This window comes from Magallana gigas, chromosome 5 (genome assembly GCF_963853765.1).
Source record: "Magallana gigas chromosome 5, xbMagGiga1.1, whole genome shotgun sequence".
NCBI lineage: Eukaryota > Metazoa > Mollusca > Bivalvia > Ostreida > Ostreidae > Magallana > Magallana gigas.
In genome coordinates, this window is record NC_088857.1 from 25,509,557 (window position 1) to 25,530,840 (window position 21,284).

At 34.4% G+C, this 21,284-nt stretch overlaps 1 protein-coding gene across 2 annotated transcripts in view; it reads left to right on the forward strand.

Moving 5' to 3' along the window:
* LOC105336972 (low-density lipoprotein receptor-related protein 4) overlaps positions 1–21,284 on the forward strand; it is a 64,221-nt gene that overhangs the window by 37,337 nt on the left and 5,600 nt on the right. For both annotated transcript variants that reach the window (XM_034470956.2, XM_034470962.2), the window contains exons 28-36: positions 2,219–2,477; positions 2,657–2,819; positions 2,948–3,170; positions 3,301–3,435; positions 6,928–7,105; positions 12,887–12,999; positions 16,744–16,849; positions 16,952–17,046; positions 20,716–20,864. In XM_034470956.2, coding sequence (XP_034326847.2) covers positions 2,219–2,477; positions 2,657–2,819; positions 2,948–3,170; positions 3,301–3,435; positions 6,928–7,105; positions 12,887–12,999; positions 16,744–16,849; positions 16,952–17,046; positions 20,716–20,864 — 1,421 coding nt within the window. The remainder of the gene's footprint in view (positions 1–2,218; positions 2,478–2,656; positions 2,820–2,947; positions 3,171–3,300; positions 3,436–6,927; positions 7,106–12,886; positions 13,000–16,743; positions 16,850–16,951; positions 17,047–20,715; positions 20,865–21,284) is intronic.

Here is a 21,284-nt window from a genome sequence, read left to right on the forward strand (position 1 = left end):
GAGGAGTTTAAAGTTTAACATAGAAATATATAGGGAAAATGTTTAAAAATCTTCTTTTGAAGAACTACAATGCTACAATTTGTGATTTACTATGCAAGCATCTTCAAATGATGCAGATACTAAATTGTTAAAATCGTGATCCCTGGACTAATACTAGGGTCCCAAGAGGTGTTTAAAGTTTTAAACATAGAATTATATTGGTAAAATGTTTAAAGATGTGGCATAGTTTTAGTGAATAACAATAAGATTTGATTATTTGTTTCATTTCATTACTAAAAGATAGGACTTTCACACAAATTACGCTTTATAAGTCAATCGCATAACAAAGATACAAGAACTCAAAAAAATATTTTTTAATTTTTACCAGTATGGTAAAAAATACAAAAGATTTTAATAACCCCGCCTTAAATTGGTCATGTGACATCCATCTTGGTCTATCAACAACAATGGCGACAACGAGAAAGATAGGTATACCATTAAGTTTGGCAATGAAAGAAAAAATATACTGACAAGGATAGGAACAAAGAGAAGATTGTCATCGGAGACCCTGTAGATTGATGGAATAGGAATTAAAGCCAAATTAAACTTTAGTTTCCATCATGGAGTTGTAGGGATTTTGCCAGTCAGGTTTGTGCTCAATGTGTTCATCCTTCAGGAAGAGGTTGTATTTACTCAGTTTACCGTGTCGATGATGCTAAAATCGTGTTTCATCACACACACACATAATTAACAGTTTATATCATTCTACATTAATGAATATCGGAATAATAATGCTTGAGTATCATTTGATTTAAGAATTTAAGACATGAAAAACGTGATTCTAATTTGTAAACAAACTTCTTCCATCGTGTTTTCAATGCTAGGTTTACCCGCACTCATGCGCAGAAATGCTGGTAAATGGCGGATCACATTTATTCATTAGGGATGTAGCAAAGAGACATATAACTAAAGACAGAACATGTTTTATGGGCCTAGAGTTTGTGAAACATCTAATTATAAAAAGCATGATGTACTGTATAGCAGTAAAGATCGCGATATTTTCATTTTGCAGCAAATCACAGTAGCTTGAAATTGCGGGAAACAAAAATTTGTAAAACATTAATTAATTCAAACCCGGTCATGATTATCTGTATATGGTACATGTATATTAACTCGCAACGAAAAAGAAATATTTATATCTGGGAATCATTTTCAAAATATATTTTGTTGAAATACAATTATAGTGATAATTAATTTATTGCTTTTCGATAAAAACACCGCTTTGTTTAATACCCGTTCATAAGTATTGTTTGGTTAATATAACAGTTTTTTTAAGTGCACCCCACTTCTATAATGGAAATATAGCCTTGTCAATTGAGTCTCCCACCTTTTTCACGTGTAAGACACTCATGAGGACCCTGTATTAACACTATGAGCCTCCAAATCACTTTGAAATTTACCGATAGCACTGGGCAGACAGAATTAGTCAGGCATTGCTGCACATGGCTTGGGTACCTGTTAAGTGTCATGTTTGATTACTGCAGTTCTTTCTTAAAGTTTATGATATAGGAAGAATGTGCTTTATAAAGAAAGGTTTAGCACAATTCTTGTGGGTTATTTGATTATTGTATTTAAAGAAGTTATAAAAAACGAATTGTCCCATGTATGCCTTGTTAAATTTAGTCAAAACCGGAAGTAGAGGAAAAAACTTCCAAATGAAAGTATAGTCTCTATTGGTGGATCATTAAATATTTCCAGTTAGTAACAATAGCAGTGATCTGTTATTTTCAATTGATAGACTGCTTAATACCATTATTTTTCCTGACAAAAATGCTAATATATTAAGCGGGGTCAACTATACTGCTATGCCATTAAAACGGAAACATATTTTGTGTGTGTTTTCATGATAAGATAAATGATTTTAGTAAATCCTATTTCTTTATCATTAATATACTCAAATAATTATTCACTAGATGTTAAATTCGCAGAATTTTGGTTTCAGCAAATATAGCGAAAAATAACTGCGAGTTGTTAATTTCCTGCTATACAGTATATTTTTACTTAAACTCATGTCAAAAATTACTCTAAATATGCCACATATACCTTTAAAAAAGTAATTTAAAATGATACAAGGAACTGTTGTTCAGGTGAATGATGTGGCCCATGGGCCTCTTGTTTTGTTAATGTACCAGCTGGGCTGTATTAAATTCACATCATTCTTTTGTCATTTTTTTTCCAGGAAAGGTGTACTGGACCGACACAGTATTAGATAAGATCATGAGGGCTAATTTAGACGGATCTCAAGAAGAGGAAATTATCAGTAACGGTCTAGATACTCCAGATGGACTCGTTGTGGACTCTGTAGGGCAAAAAATTTACTGGACAGACACCGGACTTAACCGTATCGAGGTGGCAGATGTCAAAGGGAGCATGAGAAAAGTCCTTTTCTGGAAGAATTTGGACAAACCTCGAGCCATTGTACTGGTGTATGAATACGGGTAAGTCTATATTAAAAACATCAGTCATTTTGAATACTAATTTTAGGTATGAGATGAAATTTGTGAACACGTGTGTGGTATAGAAATTATACATTTTGTTAAAATTTTGAGTGGACATGACTGTTAAGAGATTGGGAAAAAATAAGTACATACATCCTTCTGATAAATTTATTTATAAGGTACTTATATTTCACGGACTGGGGAAAGAACCCAAGGATTGAGAGAGCATGGATGGATGGACAGAATAGAAAAGTTTTGATTGACCGGGATTTGGGCTGGCCCAATGGACTTGTGATTGACAAGCCCACTAGGAGGATGATCTGGGCAGATGCTAGAATGGAGGTCAGTATACAGGAAATTGGTTAGCTATGGGCTGGCAGTTGAAAGGGTTTGGAGTTGATATTGCATACCTTAAGCTTAGTTTCTCTGATTTCTTTCTAATAAGAATTATTATAATTTACTGAATGCAGATTATTGGGAGTTCAGACCTGGATGGGAGCAATAGAAAGGTCCTTCTGAAAGGAGTGAAACATCCATATGGCTTGACTGTGTTTGGTAATGATATGTATTGGACTGACTGGCAGAAAATGTCCATTATGAAAGCTAATAAATTCAGTGGAGGTGATGTGAAAACACTGAGATACAACTTGTCTGGACTAATGGACATACATGCCGTGCAGCTTGACTCAGGAGGTACTGTATCAAAGGGTCTGAGCACACACAACGCTCTTCCTTTTTGATATTGAACTTACTTTTTGGTGTCCTTATTATTCCTTATTGATTAATTTTACACTTTATTTCAAATCACTTATCTTTGTTTAAGGCTTGGAAAAGATGGACAGGTGTCAAAAGAAAAATGGTGGCTGTAGTCATCTGTGTCTGCCAAACCCCACAGGTTATTCATGTGTGTGTCCCACTGGTTTGAAGCTGCAGGAAGATGGCAAGCAGTGTCAAAAAGGTAGCCTTCTTCCCTTCTTTATACTTGTTGTAGATAATTGGACATAACTGTAGCCGTATATTGCTAAATGATTTATCCTGGTGGTCTTAAGGAGGCCGACTTTAGTTTTCATTGCGTATATAATTGCGCATTATAGTACATGTATAATACAGTGGATTGATATTCTTATGAAATTTTTACAATGTCATTAATTTTATAAAATTGAACACAATAAACAAAATACAGATAAAAATATTTAGATTTTTTAAGAAGATTTTTTCCGTTGTGTGGTAGGGGAGCATTGCCATTGCGCTTTTATGATGTAATGATAAAATGAAGCTTTGTAGGAGTACATTATAAGAAATAACATAAAAGAAAAAGTAAAAATTGTACACCGTTGAAATTTTATACATAGAATTGTGCTATCCTCGGGAACATTTTCTTATTTTTTGGATAAATCCATTTTACCAATCTTCATACATAATGCTCCAAATATAGAGAAAAAATTTGGTGTATTTACTATTTTTTGCACGTCATAAGGTAGGAAATGATATTACCAATCAAATATAACAATTTGAGAAAAAAAGGTATTGTATTTTTTTAATCTGCTTCAAAGTGTAGAAAATGACAGTTTCCTATATATTTCTATAGAAAATGTACCTCTATTTTCTAATAATCTAAATTGTAAAATCCCTGGCTCTACCACCCCCAAAGCACCACAAGTTGGACCAAATAGGAAAAAAAAGCAAATTTTCAAAATTCTTCTTCTCTACCCCCACACATGTGAGGAAAAAACTGGTTGCATGGTTATGATGTCCATGAAGCCCTCTACCAAAATGTGAAATTCATGGCCCGTGGGTCAGGGGTTCTGTCTCTAGGGTGGGGCCAATATGGCCAAAAAGTGAAAATGTATTAAATCTTAGAAAATCTTCTTCTCTACTCCCATATATGTAAATGCATGATTATGATGTCCATGAAACCCTCTACAAAAATTGTAAAATTCATGACCCCTGTGTCAGGGGTTCTGGCTCTAGGGTGGGGCCAATTTGGCCATATAGTAAAAATGTATTAAATCTTAGAAGAAAATCTTCTCTACTCCCATATATATTTGTTAAAAACTAAATGCATTATTATGATGTCCATGAAGCCCTCTACCAAAATTGTGAAATTAATGACTCCTGTGTCAGGGATTCAGGCTCTAGGGTGGGGCCAATATGGCCATATAGTAAAAATGTATTAAATCTTAAAAAATCTTCTTCTTTACTCCCAAACATGTGGACAAAAAACTTAATACATGGTAATGATGTCCACTAACTCCTCTACCTAAATTGTGAAATTTATGGCCCCTGGGTTAGGGGTTCAGGACATTTGGGGGGGGGGGGCAATATAGTGTTAATGCATATAATGTTTTAAAATCTTCTTTACTATTCTCACACATCTGTATGAAAAACTGACTTCTTGATTATGTTTACCAGAAAGTCCTGTAATAAAATTTTAAATTTCATGTCCCCTGGAGTATGGGTTTGACTCTAGGGCAGGGCCAAAATGGATGTATAGGTGTTAATGCATATAATGTTTAAAAATTATCTTCTTTGCTCCCACACACCTGAAGGAAAACTGAATTCATGATTTTGTAGAAATTATAGGTTTCACAGTTCTTTTTGAAAGATTTCAGGCAAGTAGGTGGTCGTCATTACAAATTCATAACTTTTTTACTCCAGAATGAAACCCAAATAAATGAATACCGTATTTTTCGGAAATTAGGTCGATACGGTTTATTGGGCGAAGGAGGCCGTTTTTAGCCAAAAAATAAAAAAAAGTATAAATAGGTCAACTTCGAAGAATTGGTCGAAAAATTACCGCTAGTTCTAATGAATAAATGATTTAAAGCAATAACGTTATTATATAGTAGCCTTTAATCTTATTTCACACTTTAAAACAAAAGGGAAATAAAATGTATTTCTTGAAAACATCGTAAGAAAATGTCTGAAATTGCATCAACATTTTTAAACCAATTAATTCAGTATGGCTGGTTTTAATTTAAGATCGTTTTTTATTATTTCCCTGCCATGTGTACAAACTGGTGTTAACCTGGGGATAGTAACCTAGCCTGGAGGCATGACTACGGTAACACATGCCACCCTGTGTCTCTGTGTGACTTTTTACTGTGTATATACACACGAGTCAACCTCTGATCTTATTGAAGCCTGCGGGCATGAGTAGCACGTGCCGAGAGTTCAACTGTGTATAAACAAAGTAAGCGTTACCCAGACTGATTTCAGAGACACCTGGCTAAAATTTCATTGAAAGTTTTATGTTGAATATACAGAAAAAAATTTGTTCATGTATTCTGTTATAAAAAAAAATTGTTTTTTTTTAAATTTCTACCCGACGATATTTTTCCCCCGTAATTACCCTTTGTACGGTTCTCATTTTACTTTAACCGCGCGAAATTGATTTCCTGTTTATCGTAAGCACACGATCAAAATGCATGACAGCATATAATAATGATCGAAAGATGATTCAGTCAGTGATCTAAGTAAGAAATTTAAGAAGAAATAAATCTATATACATTTAATTTTGTTTAAATGATAAATTACTACAGTATATTGATTAAAATCCATACGATTTTTACACAGAAATTCAAGCAGTATTATAGTAAACACTCATGATTTTATTGGAGGGTTGCATAAATTTTTGCAAAATTTCATATCAAATTTTCCAACCAAAAAAAAAAAAACATAAATTGGGCGAAGCAATGAATAGGGCGAGGTCCGCGTGTCAGGGAAAAAAAGTATCGACCTAATTTCCGAAAAATACGGTATATGAGACTCCTCGACAAGTTTGTGTATGGGTTATATGCTACTCAGGTGACCATTAAGGCCTATTGGCCTCTTGTTTAATTTTTCTTCGTGATTTTTATTAATTAAAAAATTGGTCCCAAGATATTTGAAACCATGTAAAATAAAGAAAGACAACTCTTAAACAGGATCTTTCATATCGAGATTTTTGCAATAATCCAGTATTTTCTTTAATTTTTCAATTTCATTCAATTTCTTTTCTTCGACCCATTAACCAACGAATATTGTTTATATTTTCAGATTTTTGTTGGATTTTGTCCAGCAGTTTGCATTCAAAGAATTTTTTTATATTTTGCTTTCATATATTCATACTTCATATGTGGATTCCAATAAAAATCATACAAACTTCATTCATAATTATTTTGTTTTTCATTTCTAAACATAATAACATTTCACGTTCAAAAGAATTTTAAAACAGAAATGATTAAAAATTTGATAAATAAGGTGTTATCTGTAACCACACTGATATTTTAAAAATTCTCTAGGAAATACAGTGTTGTATTTTGAGGTCTATTATTGTTGAATACTTTGCCTATTATTAGTAAGAAATGCATGCAACAAGAATCTCCTACACTTATTTGTTGTAGAGATCCACTTTAATACAAGTTTGACTGTAGTTTGAATTTTAAGTTTGATTTCCTGACCTCTTTAGTTCCAGAGAAGTTCCTGTTGTTTGCCAGCAGAGGGAGTGTAAGGTGGATTTCCATGGATACCAATGACACGGTGGATGTCTTCCTACCTTTGAAGGATTTACATAATGTCATTGCTTTAGATTACGACAATGCAGAGAAAAAGATCTACTACACTGATGTTCATCAAGACGTCATTAAGTGAGTGAAAGTAAAATCAATGTCAGATTAATCAGTCTTGTCCGTCTCTGTACATGTAGCCAATTGTGTATATGCTGTGATTTCTTTACTCGAGATCGTTTTATGGAATAATCATGTGTGAAAGAACTTGCTTACTCCAGTCAATCAAAGTTTGTGACCTTGTAATTTATAATTCAGTGGGTATCTTTATCTTTTTTAATTGACTTATTCTACAAATGTTCCCCTCTGTGTTTTCTTCATTATCCGGTCCTTACTCCACTAAACTTAATAAATGAATCAGATGCATTGCAATTCTTAAGAAATTAAATATGAAGAATTAAAAGACTTTGATGTTGAATGTGAGCTACAAATTTCAGATGCTGGAGGAGGTAAAAGATTTTGGAGCAGGTTAATAAAATTATTGCAGCAGATGCCCTGTGTTGGTCTTATTTTCCTTTATTAGTTGTTAACATATTGTGATAGTAATGTACTTGTCTCGCTTGAATACTAAATCTTAGCCATAAATTCTGGATGTTGAAAGAGGTTTAAGATACTGGTACAGATCAAAGTTTTTGGAACATGTTAAAGTTTTTGGAGCTCATGATGGCCATATTTATTATAATATGGTCACCTGAGTTATTTAGGTGACCTATTGCTGTTAGACCATGTGCTTTATTCAACTCGTTCACTAAAAGTAACTTTACAGGATGAAGAGCTCCCTTAGGGGGAGATAAGTAAAACATAAACAAGAGTTACTTCTCTTGTCATTGCATATTAAGTAAACTAACATTAATTATACTTTTCTCTTTTTTGAGCATAATGTACAGGTAAACAAAACTAAAAATGACAAAAGTTCAGAATTAATTAGAATGTGTCTGGTTTAAGAATAACAGTAATTCTGTCCATTTAAAACACAAAGTCTGGCAACATCCGTCCTGTCTGAAGAATCTTCAAAACACATAAACCATTTGCTCCTGCTTTTGTTAGGCAATTTGCGAGCTGTTTTTGTCCAGAACACCACTGAATTTTCCTCACATCTCCTTGAGTAACTGCTTCAGTCAATGCAGCGATATCAATACGAAGTCTCCTGTCCTCCACCAGTTTTGTCGAATGCACAGATTCTATCACACTCTTATTGTCTATAAATGCATAAATTTCAATGGATTTGCTGGGGACTCCTAAAATTTCCTCTAACATGTGTCGATAGTAAAAACTTGCCTCCAGTCCTTCTTGTAGACTAAGCGCCTCTGCTGCTAGCATGGAACGGACAACTCTTCTTATCTTTTTAGCCTGCCAGAAAAGGGGACAGCATTTCCCTTGTCTATCCATAATCCAGATAATGACTCCTTGAGTACTTCCCACTCCATCATTCAGGTTTCCTAGAGATGCATCGGTAAATGTCACTATCTTCACTGAAGTGAGATCTAAAGCTGGAAATCTAAGAATACTTTTGAAGTCTTTAAGCCTATTTATGGTTTTCGTTGCTCTGATTAAGTCTGCCATGTTTCCACTTCTTAGCTTAGTGCTCATGTCTATCATTTCAAATGCAAGGTCTGGTCTTGACCCCTGCACTGCCCAATTGATCTGCCCTATGATCTGTCTGTATGCAGTCTGTTCTTCAGTGCTTAGCTGACTTTCCTTCTGATATGCCCTCAGGGGATCAATCTCTATACTTTGTAACTTCTCCATGTAACTAGTGTGATCCAGTTCTATACCTTCCTGAGTTTGCTTAACGTAGAAACCAATATATGGAAATTGGCATTCAGCAATTTTTCCTGCTGAAAACCTCTCTCGAAACCTGCAAATCTGCCCCTCAAAGATTTCGTCCCCAGCATGGAGAAAATCATCAACATGAGAGCAGATGATTCCATGAAGCCTTTTATCCTTTCTATAGCAGAAGAGAGCCGGGTCTACGCTACACTGTTCAAAGCCGAGTTTATCAAGTTCTTCTTTAACACTTAAGTAAAACTGTCTGGCACCATCTTTCAGTCCATAAAGACAGTGTTTTAACTTCCATATCATTCCTACAGGAGTGATACTTTCCTTTGGAGGTTGAAGATAAACATCTCTATCAAGTTTTTTTCCTTGTAAAAAAGCTGACTTAATGTCTGTGGTTTTGACATCCCAGAATTTACTTGCTGTTATTGTCAAAAATATCTTAAGACCCCCTTTTCCAACTGTCGGACTGTCTCTTGGAATATCAAATTCCTCCTCAAATCCACGTGCTACAAGTCTTGCTCTTACTTGTTCTTCTTTTGAAGTGATAACCCATCTTGTAGATAGTCTATTTTGTCCTTCATCCAGAACTTCAGTGTATGTGTCAAAGTTTTTGAGCTTCTCTAGTTCATTTTGTTTAGCTAGGGTTATATTGTCACAGCTTGTATTTTCACATGTTGTAGAATTAACACATTCATCGCTGATTCTTTCCCAAGGGAGCCTACTTAGGTCTATGCTCTTTTGTTCTTCACTCTCAACATCTTTTACATTATACCAATTTCTGTTATTACCAGAAGCTTTGCCTGCTCTGCCAAGAATTGTTGCCTTTATCCAATTTTCATCCTCCGATCCCATCTTATACTGAATGTTGTCATTTGTTTTCAATGCAAAATTGCGTTGAGGAGGTAAAGGTAACTTCTGTTCCTCTTTGTTCTCTGACAGGTATTCAGAAACTGTACACTTTTTAAGTTGCTTTTCACTTGCTTTTCCTTGGTGTGGTGTTCTTTCTTTATTTGTGCCTGTAGTTTCAGTGTCTGATATCTTCTCTTCTACTTGAGTACAGCCTGCGGTTGCTTTTTGTAATCTGTTAGGGGACACTCGAACAAAAACTCCCCCATGGCGAACAAAAACAACTTTTCCATCCTGAAACACAACTCTACCAGGTCCAAGCCATCTGTCTCTACCCTCACGCTTGTAGTACACCAAATCTCCATTTTCATAACATTGTTCAGCTGCCCTCACTTTGTTCAGTAATGCCCGTCTGATTCTCTCATCAGCTTCTGCCTCTATGTATGCTCGTCTGGTGCTGTGCAGTAAATTCAGATGTTTAGCAAAAGTCTCACTCACTGTACGGCCTTCTAAAGCTGGTAACTTGTCTGTCATAATGTTGGGTAGATTGGGGTTCCATCCAAACACAAGCTGGTGGCTACTAAAGCCGTTCCACATCTGTAATACATTCCTTGCCATGTTAGCCCAGCACAACAAGCTCTGCTCATTTACATCTTTGTAGTCCTGTTCCAATTTTGTTAGCATCATATCCGTTACGGAGTGCACTCGTTCACACAAGCCGTTCTGAAATGGGCTTTCACCTGCGGATGTGCACACTTTGACGTTCAAAATGGATGCCACTTCTCGCATTTCGTCAGAGTTAAATTCTCCTCCATTATCTGTCATAATTGCACCCATAACACCAAATATCCCTATCCAGTGAGACATGATTTTATCAATGACATCAGTTGTCTTTTTCCTCTGGATAAAAATGGAAATTGTGTATCTGGACCACATGTCAATCAAATGTAAGATCCACTTTCCTCTCCAGTACTTCAGATCCATGGCCACCTTCTCATTAAAGTAAGTCGCCATTGGAAATGACACAACAGGCCGTGAAGGGGTTCTTGCATAGGTCTTGCACACATCACATCTCTCCTCTATTTTTTCAAGATCCTCGTCAAAGTTGTCTCGCCAAGCACCTGCATCCTGTAAGAGGGATACTAGTCGTTTCTTTGGTGGGTGCGCAAACTGTCGGTGCAGTTTTAACAGAGTTGAGTATCTCTTTTTTGGGTCTACATCATCAATCCTGACTGAGCAAACTTCCTCAACAGGTATCATTTCTGCTTTATCTATGGGAATACAATAATGTCCAGAAGAGGTCACATTTAGGTTCATTGTTTTCCCTAAAATCTCCGCTGTGTCATCCTCTAAGTTCAACTTCACACCAGCAGTTTTCATAGCCGTTCTTGACAACAGCAACGGAATGTCTGAATCAACAACATCAGTTATTATGGTCACATCTTTCCCTGCTATACGAGCTGGAATTGCAAATTCTCCTTCAGATTTTAGACGAGTCCCCCCTCCAAACTTAAACATTTTTCTGCCTTCAGTTTTCTTAACTCTATTTTTGTCCAAATCATTGAGTGAATCGATGTATGTGTTGATCCATGCACTACCACACACAGTACTACTGCAGGCACTGTCTAGGACTGCACAATTTCTAGCTTCCATCCCCAGGTGTCTTATTTCCTTAGGTTGGTAACCTGTAAACAGTACGAATTCTTCTTCTTCAGTTGAACATGCATTTACTTTTGCCATATTTTCCCAACTATGAGGACATGCTGCCATCAGATGTTTCCCGCAAGACTTGCATGTCAACACATTTCCATCTTGTCCTGATGGATTCATACTCTTTTTAACTGCTGAACTGCCTGCTCGTGATTGTCCCCCATGCTGACCTCGATAAAAGCCTCTACTTTGGCCACTTTGAAATCCTCTGCCCCGCATCTGCTCACTTCTTCCCCCTCCTCGATAAAATTTGTTGTTCCTCATTCTAGCATATCCAGCTGCCATCAGCGCTTCTTCGTTCTCTGCAAGGAATGCTGGTTCAAGTTTAATGGACATTGGTGTAGAAGAAGAATGTCCTTCACAAGTTTCACCTTTGAATTTTTTAAGGGATTTCTTAGCTTCCTCATACAGAGTTTCTTTATTTTCAAAATTCATTCCCGTCAAAACAATCATTCTTTCTTCTTTGCTAATTTGTGATCTTTTGAGTAATTTGAATGCTAAAATCTCTGGAGGTAATTTCATATTTTTCTTCTCAATTTTTCTGTATTTAGCATCAAAAATGGAAATGTATTCATTGACAGATTGTCCATCAGACCTTTTAAAATCTTCAAAGTCTTCAAATTTCTCTAAGCTATCTGCTAAATCATCTTTGGCCAAATGTTTGTCCAAAAATTCTATCAATGTTTTCAAACCTGTCTCTTTTTTGAGATCCTCCAAATTCAGCTGATCAAACACTTTTTCTCTTATCTGGGACTCATCATTTTCAGGAAGAGACAATGCTATAGCAACACCTTGTTTCTTTTTATCTAACTCAGTGACCTCTTTCCATGCTAAAAGTTCTTGCTTGAAGAGTTCATAACTTTTGATTTTAGGATTGTACAAAGGGGGGTTAATTTTTGTTGACATTTTCTCAGTCCACTAACACCACTGTTTTTCACATTTATCAAACTCTGAATAACAAGTAATTAATTGTCACACCTCGCTTACACTGTTTCTAACACTAGGAATCACCAATTTTCTTTCAACCACGCTCTGCTACCATTGTTAGACCATGTGCTTTATTCAACTCGTTCACTAAAAGTAACTTTACAGGATGAAGAGCTCCCTTAGGGGGAGATAAGTAAAACATAAACAAGAGTTACTTCTCTTGTCATTGCATATTAAGTAAACTAACAATTGCAATTGGTCATTATCCATCGTCATGCGTCATTCATTGTGATCGTGCGACTTGCGTCATTCATGAACAATTTTACATTTTTAACTTCTTCTTGAAAACTATAAGGCCAATTTTTACCCAATTTTTATGGTGAAGCATTTCTAGGATAAGTGGAATCTATTTTTTCTGCCATGCTTGTTAACTTCATACCCCCACCGAAAAAACAATTCTATTGTTAGGTAATGCAATAAGGATGTAAATTTGTGTTTGAGAGACACCAACAAAATCAACAAGAAATTAGTTATAAAAAATTCTACCATCATTCTTATGTTCATGACAGACATTATTAACTTTTATTTCTGTAACTGTAGACGAGCCAACTTTGATGGGAGTGAATCAAAGGTGATAGTGTCTTCCAATCTGGAGACTACTGATGGTTTGGCTGTAGACTGGATAGGTAGAAATCTGTATTGGACAGACACAGGTGGGTCCAGAGTTAATAGAGTAAACAAAGCTATTTATATTTGCCGTGTTTGATATTTGGCAGTGCAGTTTTTAGCTCACCTGAACCAAAAGTTCAAGTAAGCTTTTCTGATCACTCGTTGTCTGTCCGTCTGTCCATCTGTAAACTTTTCACATTGATTTTTCAACTTTATCTCCATAACTACTTGGCCAATTTTAACTAAATTTGGCACAAAGCATTATTATTTAAAGGAGATTATTAATTGTAAAATTTAAAGGCCAAACCCTTTTCAAGCGTGAAACTGAAAAAAGGGGGGGGGGGGGGTGTCTTTTAAAATCTTCTTCTCAAGAACAGCTAATTACACGTACTCGTACACGTACACGTTCAAATGCTTAACCTCTCTAATATTTTATGAAATACTGGTAGATTGTAGTTCCGAATTCAGTTCTACAGTAGACTAAGCATTTGTTTTTACACCATGTTATTAAGATTCTTTTGGTTTTCATACTTGAAGCTTTTTAATTTGTCATCATTTATTGGAATAATTGTTACGTATTTTTCGTGTAAAGTATACCAATCAAATCAAACAAATAGGTTAGCCACGACCTTGGTATATATATTAATGGTGTCAATGTCAAAGATTGTTATGTGAAATGTGGATCGAGGATATCTTGGGAAGTAGTATAAACAATGATTTGTTTTTGCAATGAAGGATTAAAATCGGGGTTAGATATTCTTGCGACATTCATATCATGATCATGATGATCGATGCTACATTTTGAAATGCATAAAACGAATAAAAGAAATTATTTTTTATATTTAAAGCTTTGTCTTTTATTATTATAAATTGCATGACTGAACATGTATTAGCATTAGAATGAACATATCAGTAATTTATATTTTAAGCTGTGATAGCCTTCTAACAACTTTTATGTTAAATTGGCAGGCCGATCAACATCAAAATTGTTAGACTGATTTTTTTGGACCTTTTATTTTTTTTTAAGTATGACTATAAAGAAAAATATTGATAGTTATATTAAGGTTCTCGACCTTTGCTGAGGATTGGAGATGGTTTTAAATTAATTTATAATACACACATGGCATAATGCTTTGCTACTGTTTGTCAGTTGGTCTTTTAAAAGGTTCCGTTCCTTATCTTGCAGAGGTTGCACAAACTATAATTAAATTTAGTATTATAATACAGATTTATCATAAGAATAACTAGCTCAAGTTCTCTTTTTGGTACAATTGAGCAATATTTGACTATATTATGCCCCTTGGACTTTAAAAAATTCTAATTATTTGCTTTCTATTCATTATCTCTGCAAAAATTAAACAAATTGATTACTGATATCACGAAAAAGTCCACACTTGATAGGTTGATGCATCCCGGATAGTACCAGTAGATGATCCCTATTGATTTTAAGTTCATGTATGTATGCTGCCCATAATATTAAAAGGCTTGTGTACCTTTTAAAGGGGGCATGGTCATAATGTTGGTCAAAAATTATTTTTCCTATTTTAATGTTTACAATGCTTCAGTAAGGCACTTTTGATAAACAACTAAAATTTGAGTGTTATTCGTTGATTAATAATAACCGAGTTATAGAACTTGCAATTCTTTGCTATGTAAACAAAGATTTTGTTTACAATTTTAATGTTGAAGTGAAAATTCTAGTTTTAGACCTAAAATGAATGTGTTAAACATGAGGAACTGTTTATTTATGCTTAAAATAAAAAGGAAGATAGACAAACTAGCTTAAAATAAATTTTTTACTGGTATATTGAACCTGTGTAAACAAAAACAGGGCACAAGCCTTGTTTACATGACAAAGAATTGTGAGCCCTGTATCTTGCTCCTAACTCTACGAATGACTCTCAAATTTTATTTGATCATTAGAAATGCATACCTTAAGCACTGTAAATAATAAAAACAGAAAAATAGAATTTGACCAAAATTTGTGACCATGCCCCTTTAATGTATATCGAAGGAAGGGGGAATAAGTGTTTCAGACACATCTCTTGTTTGATTCTTGATAATGTTTAAATGTCAAAATGATTTGACCACGGGTTAGTGTTGATTTTTGGGATAAAAGTGTGCTTTAATGTTTAAAATGTGGAAATTATAGATCTCTTACAAAAATTTAGGGAAACTACATGGAGTCGAAACATTGGTCGAAGCGTTTTGACTTTTCACATTTTCCAGAATCAAAACATTTACAGTACAGCCTATATAGTGTATTCCCTATAATTCAGCACTTTTTAGTCAGGATATTTGTCAAGAACTGTCAGTTAAGAGGACAAATTATCATAGAACAGTAATGACATCAAAAATAAATCATTTGATGTTTATAATCATGTGAAAGTGTTAATTTCTGCATGGGAGAAATTTAGCTATATTGTAAGCTTGAAATCGTGTCAAAGGACTAAGTGCGGTTTTATGCAATTTTTGCTCCCCAAAATCAAAGTTTTAGAAAGAGCTTTAAAATATGGTGAAAGATAGTTAAAATCATATTGGAAATAAAGGTGTAAAAGGTTATCACCACAGTGACGTCATAATGTAGAAATGACGTCATGAAATAGCATTATTTTGATAAATTGATGTTTTATAGCAAAATATGGGTGTTTTCCGATGGTTATTCGACTGGGAAACATCGAGCGCAGGCTTGCTCAAGTACCATTTTTTAGTATAATATGTATAACTATCTGAAGAAAAACATATGTTAAAATCGCACTTGAGCAGACCTGCGCTCTATACTTCCGAATGCAAAATATAGAGCAAAAATGAGAATATCTTCATTTGTTTGCAAATTTGCGGGAATTAGGTCATTTAGGTGACGTAATAGATACACAGGGAGTGAGCAATGATGACTAAAATCATTATTAAAGTTATAGGCATCCTCTTTACAATGATATGTGAAGATTTCATTTTTATACGATACTATTTAAAATTGGTTGAAATCGGGGGCAGATATTTGACCATACCGCACATAGTCCTTTCCCATCGCATACGGTAAAACTATCAAAACTTGGGAGTAGTAATTTCACGTATTTAATACCAACGCATATTGTTTGACCATAGAAAATGCATTCTTAACCACTAGCGTAAATAACCACTTTTACAGTATCATTTACATTACCTTCATAATATTGATGAAATTGATGATTTTTATCCATGCAAGGCTGGGGCATATAGTGTTACCCTGTTCAGTCATTCTGACAATCTGTCATTCCGTCCTGTCATTTAATCATCATTCACTTTCCAATCATTATCTAAACACGCGTTGCACACATTCAACTCAAATTTGATACATGGATGTGTCTTATAAATATACAGGTTGAGTTTGAATTTGGTTCTGGTCCGATGATTTTTGACAGAGTTGTGCCTCTTAAACATTGATAAAAATGAAAAATTCTCTGTCAGTTTTTGCCCTCTAACTTTTGAAGGGATGCATATATAAAGTTGATATTTCATATGTAGATTATTTACAATTAAATAGCTATTGTTGTTCAGGTGAGCGATATAGCTCATGGGCCTCTTGTTGAACAAGTTGACATGGGTTTGAATTAGCGTATTTCTGAATATTCCTATTTTTATACATATATAGATGCATGGCATTTAGGGATTTACTTGAATTAGCAGAAGCTGCATTTTGCCAAAAACGCTAGAAAGATTACACAGCTTAATGAAATACATTTATAGTATAAAAATACTACCGGTATATAGATACATGACATTTCTAACTGCTTACTTGTTATCTGAAGGTCGAGATAGAATAGAAGTAGCCAAACTTGATGGAAGATACAGGAAAACAATCATCAATGAAAGACTGGATGAACCAAGAGCCATAACTCTGTACCCAGAGAAGGGGTGGGCTACCATTATTTACCTATCATTCATTTTAAGCCGTCTGTACCGGTACATTTATTGGAAATATACAAGAGATGATCTAATATTTTTTTTCACATTTAGCTGGATGTTCTGGACAGACTGGGGAAACAAACCAAAAATAGAGAAATCATATATGGATGGAACCAACAGAAAAGTTATAGTAAACACTGGTCTAGGTACTGTGGAAGTGTCAGACTTAAATGTTATGCTACGCTCAATTTAGACAGATTTTTCCCAAAATATTGTTTGGAATTTTGATTTGTATTGGATTTTGCTGCAAACGTTTTTCTGCAAGCTTTTGAATGTGAATCTCAATAATTCACTGCAAAATTATAGAAATAAATATCATATAAAGACTTGTTTGATGTAATGTGATATATAGTAGGAAAATCTTATTCAGAATATTAAAGGAGCATGGTCACAATTTTGGTCAAGTTTTACTTTTCTATTTTTATTGTTTACAACGCTCTAGCTAATAATGCATTTCTAATGATCAACCAAAATTTGAGTGTCAGTAGTAGAGTTATAAGCAAAGTGCAGAGCTAGCTCACATTTTTAGCTCACCGAGACGAAGTCAGGGGGAGCTTATGCTATACCCTCGGCGTCGGCGTCCGGACCTGGTTAAAGTTTTTGTTGCAGGTCCTGTATCTAAGCTATTACTTGTCCTTTCTTCACCAAACTTGCATGGATGATGCATCTGGACCTACTTATGGACTTGAAAGACTTGGATGCTGAATCTGAGTCCTAAATTTCAGATGCTGGAGGAGGTTAAGGTTGTTGGACCCGGTTAAAGTTTTTGTTGCAGGTGCCCTTTGACAGCAATATCTAAGTTACTGCTGGTCCATACCTCACCAAACTTGCATGGATGGTGTGTCTTATGATACTGACGCACCAGACAGGCTTGAGTGCTGAATCTGAGCTATAGGTTTCGGATGCTGGAGGAGGTTAAGGTTTTTGGAGCAGGTTAAAGTTTTTGTTGCTGGTGCCCTTTGATAGCAATATCTAAGTTACTGCTGGTCCGTACTTCACCAAACTTGCATTGATGGTGTGTCTTATGATACTGATGCACCAGGCAGGCTTGAATGCTGAATCTGAGCTATAGGTTACAGATGCTGAAGGAGGTTAAGGTTTTTAGAGCTGGTTAAAGTTTTTGTTGCAGGTGCCCTCTGATGATTATATCTTAGTTACTACTTGTCCTAACTTCACCAGACTTCCATGGATGGTGCGTCTTATGATACTGATGCACCAGACAGGCTTGAATGCTGAATCTGAGCCATAGGTTTCGGATGCTGGAGAAGGTTAAGGTTTTTAGAGCTGGTTAAAGTTTTTAAAACAGGTGCCCTCTGATGATTATATCTTAGTTATTACTTGTCCTAACTTCACCAGACGTCTTATGATACTGATGCACCTGGCAGGCTTGAATGCTGAGTCTGAGCCATAGGTTTCAGATGCTGGATATGGTTAAGTTTTTTTGAACAGGTCACATGTTTAATAGATAATAGTACTATTTCAAACTTACATAGTTGATTAAACTGTAATATGAATGAATCACAGAGGAAGCTTCAGATGCAGAGCTTGATCTCCATTATGATGGATGCTAAAAAATATATCTTAGTTATTACAGGTCCTAACTTCACCAAACTTGAATGAATGGTGTGTCTTTTGATACAGATGCACCTGACAGGCATGGATGTTGAATCTGAGCCATAAGTTGCGGATGCTGGAGCAGGTTAAGGTTTTAATTGCTAGTGCCCTCTGATGATGATATCTTAGTTATTACTGGTCTGAACTTCACCAAACTTGCATGGAGATGCGTCTTATGTATACTGATGCACCCGACAGGCTTGAATGCTGAATCTGAGCCATAGGTTTCGGATGCTGGATGAGGTTTAGTTTTTTTGGAACAGGTCACATGTTTTATAGATGATAGCTTGCGTAGTTGATTTAACTATATTATAAATGAAATGCAGAGGTTGCTTCAGATGCAGAGCCTGATCTCCATTATCAAGGATGCTAAAGAAATCTCCTACCTCACTCAAACCTGCTCGATAGATAGATGTGTTTGTTGATAAATGATATAACATGATTCCTATGATATAGAATTGTACGGTATGAAACAATATTGTTTAATATGATACAATATAATATCATATGTAATATTATAAAAAGTTATATGATATGATATGATATTGTATCAATTTTTTTGATATTTTATATTATGATATTGTATCATGATATCGTTATGTATAGTATTGTATATTATGATATAATATTATATAAATAGTGCCTGTTTGGGAGGGTAACAGTTGAAATTGACACCCCGAGAAAACCATTGTCAACCGACGCGAAGCGGAGGTTGACAATGGTTTTCGAGGGGTGTCAATTTCAACTGTTATCCTCCCAAACAGGCACTATTTATTTTGTTATACTGAATGTCTTTTTTAAAATTTTTAAGAAAATTTTACTGCTTTTATATAGGAATAACGTGAATTTTACAGCGAACCGTACGCGCATAATTTTCGCGCATGTAACATTTTTTAATGTTACCCGTTGCCAAGTGCGTTGCTAACGCTGAGGGTAATAGTAAATATTATTAACTGCGTCTTAACCAATCAGATTTCAGTATTTAACATGAAAGTATAACAATGTATAATATTATATTGTATTATTAATTTATTATTTTATCACATGATACTATTACATAAGATATTGCAAAATATAATATTGTATCCTATGACACAATATTGTATATTCTATAATATTGTATCATACGATATTGTATAATATGATATAAGTTTCTGTAATATAGAATTATATCACATGAAATTGTAAAATAAGATACTGTAATATTATATAATATCGTATCATACGATATTGTATAATATGATATTGGTTTATAATATGATATAATATCACATCACATGAAATTGTTTTGTATGATATTGTAAAATATATTATTGTATCATATGATACACAATGTATAATATGATAATGTATTATATAATATTTTACTTTATCACAAAATATTGTATCATTTGATATGATACAATGTTGTACATATCAAATTATATTGTATCATTTGATACAATATCATATTATGTATAAAAAACGATACAGTATCATACAATATCATACTATTTTATACAATATAATATCATATGTTTCAATGTTATGATGTATTATGTAATATGATATTGTACTTTAATACTATATTGTTTTATATATTATGATATTGTATTATGTGATCAAATACAATAATGTATAACACAACACAATGTCATATCATACATTACAATATCATATCTCATCATTGTTTATTATGGTATTTTATTGTATTATATGATATATGTTATAAATATGATAGGATGCAATATTTTATTTTATATTATTGTATTGATTAACATATGAACATATGATTATCATACAATTTTTTAACAGATGATATACGATATTGTGTCAAAACAGAATCCATGAATATCCAAGATCATAAAGTATGATTTTCATTTAATATGATAAAGGTGGTTTCATAAAGGTGAAGTCTCATAAGGGTGATGTCTCGTCTCGGTGAGCTTTGTAATCTGTGATTACCTATGTTTTTGGTCATGTTTTTGTTTACATTTTCAGATTTGAATGTTGAAACAAAATTTGAGGTTTAGACATGTCAGACCTAAATGAATGTAACAACTGTTACACTAGATATTTTTGGTTGACTTGTAGAACTGAAACATTGTAAACATTATAAATGGAAAAATAAGTTTTGACCAAAATTGTGACTATCTACCTTTGATACAGTTGTACAGTACATGAATACTAGACTAACATGTCCCTGTTTGGTGCTTTGCCAGGATTTCCTAATGGTTTATGCATTGACTATGAGATGCAGCGCTTATACTGGGTGGATGCCAAGCTAGACAAGATAGAGACCTCAGACTTCAATGGCGAACACAGAGCTGTTTTAATCAATGACATCATTCACCCGTTTGGCTTGGCAGTGGTGAGTTTTAAGCAGTTAAAAATACTGGTTAAGCCATTTGATAAGAAGCTCAGGGGTGTTTTTACCTGGGTATTGTTTTAACACAGTGCATGTACTGGATAAATATAGAAGTCTCCATTGTTTTGTACGTTGCTCAGGAATGTTTGTGTATTAATGTATGTTAGGCCTACTCAGAAATGTGGAAGTAAACTATGCCCTACAATTACATAAATCAAGAGGTATAATTCAATGCAGATCTGTAAATCAAAAGTTCCAATTGAATAAGGGTGTTGGTGCTGTTGAGGTTATAAAATAGGATAAGTATTGTGTGACAGCTGGTACGTCTGCTGTTGGAGTTTTTGAATGGCCAATGACTGTGTCTATTTAATATGTTGGATCTTAAATGTCATATGAAACGATTTTTAACACTATGATTTTTTT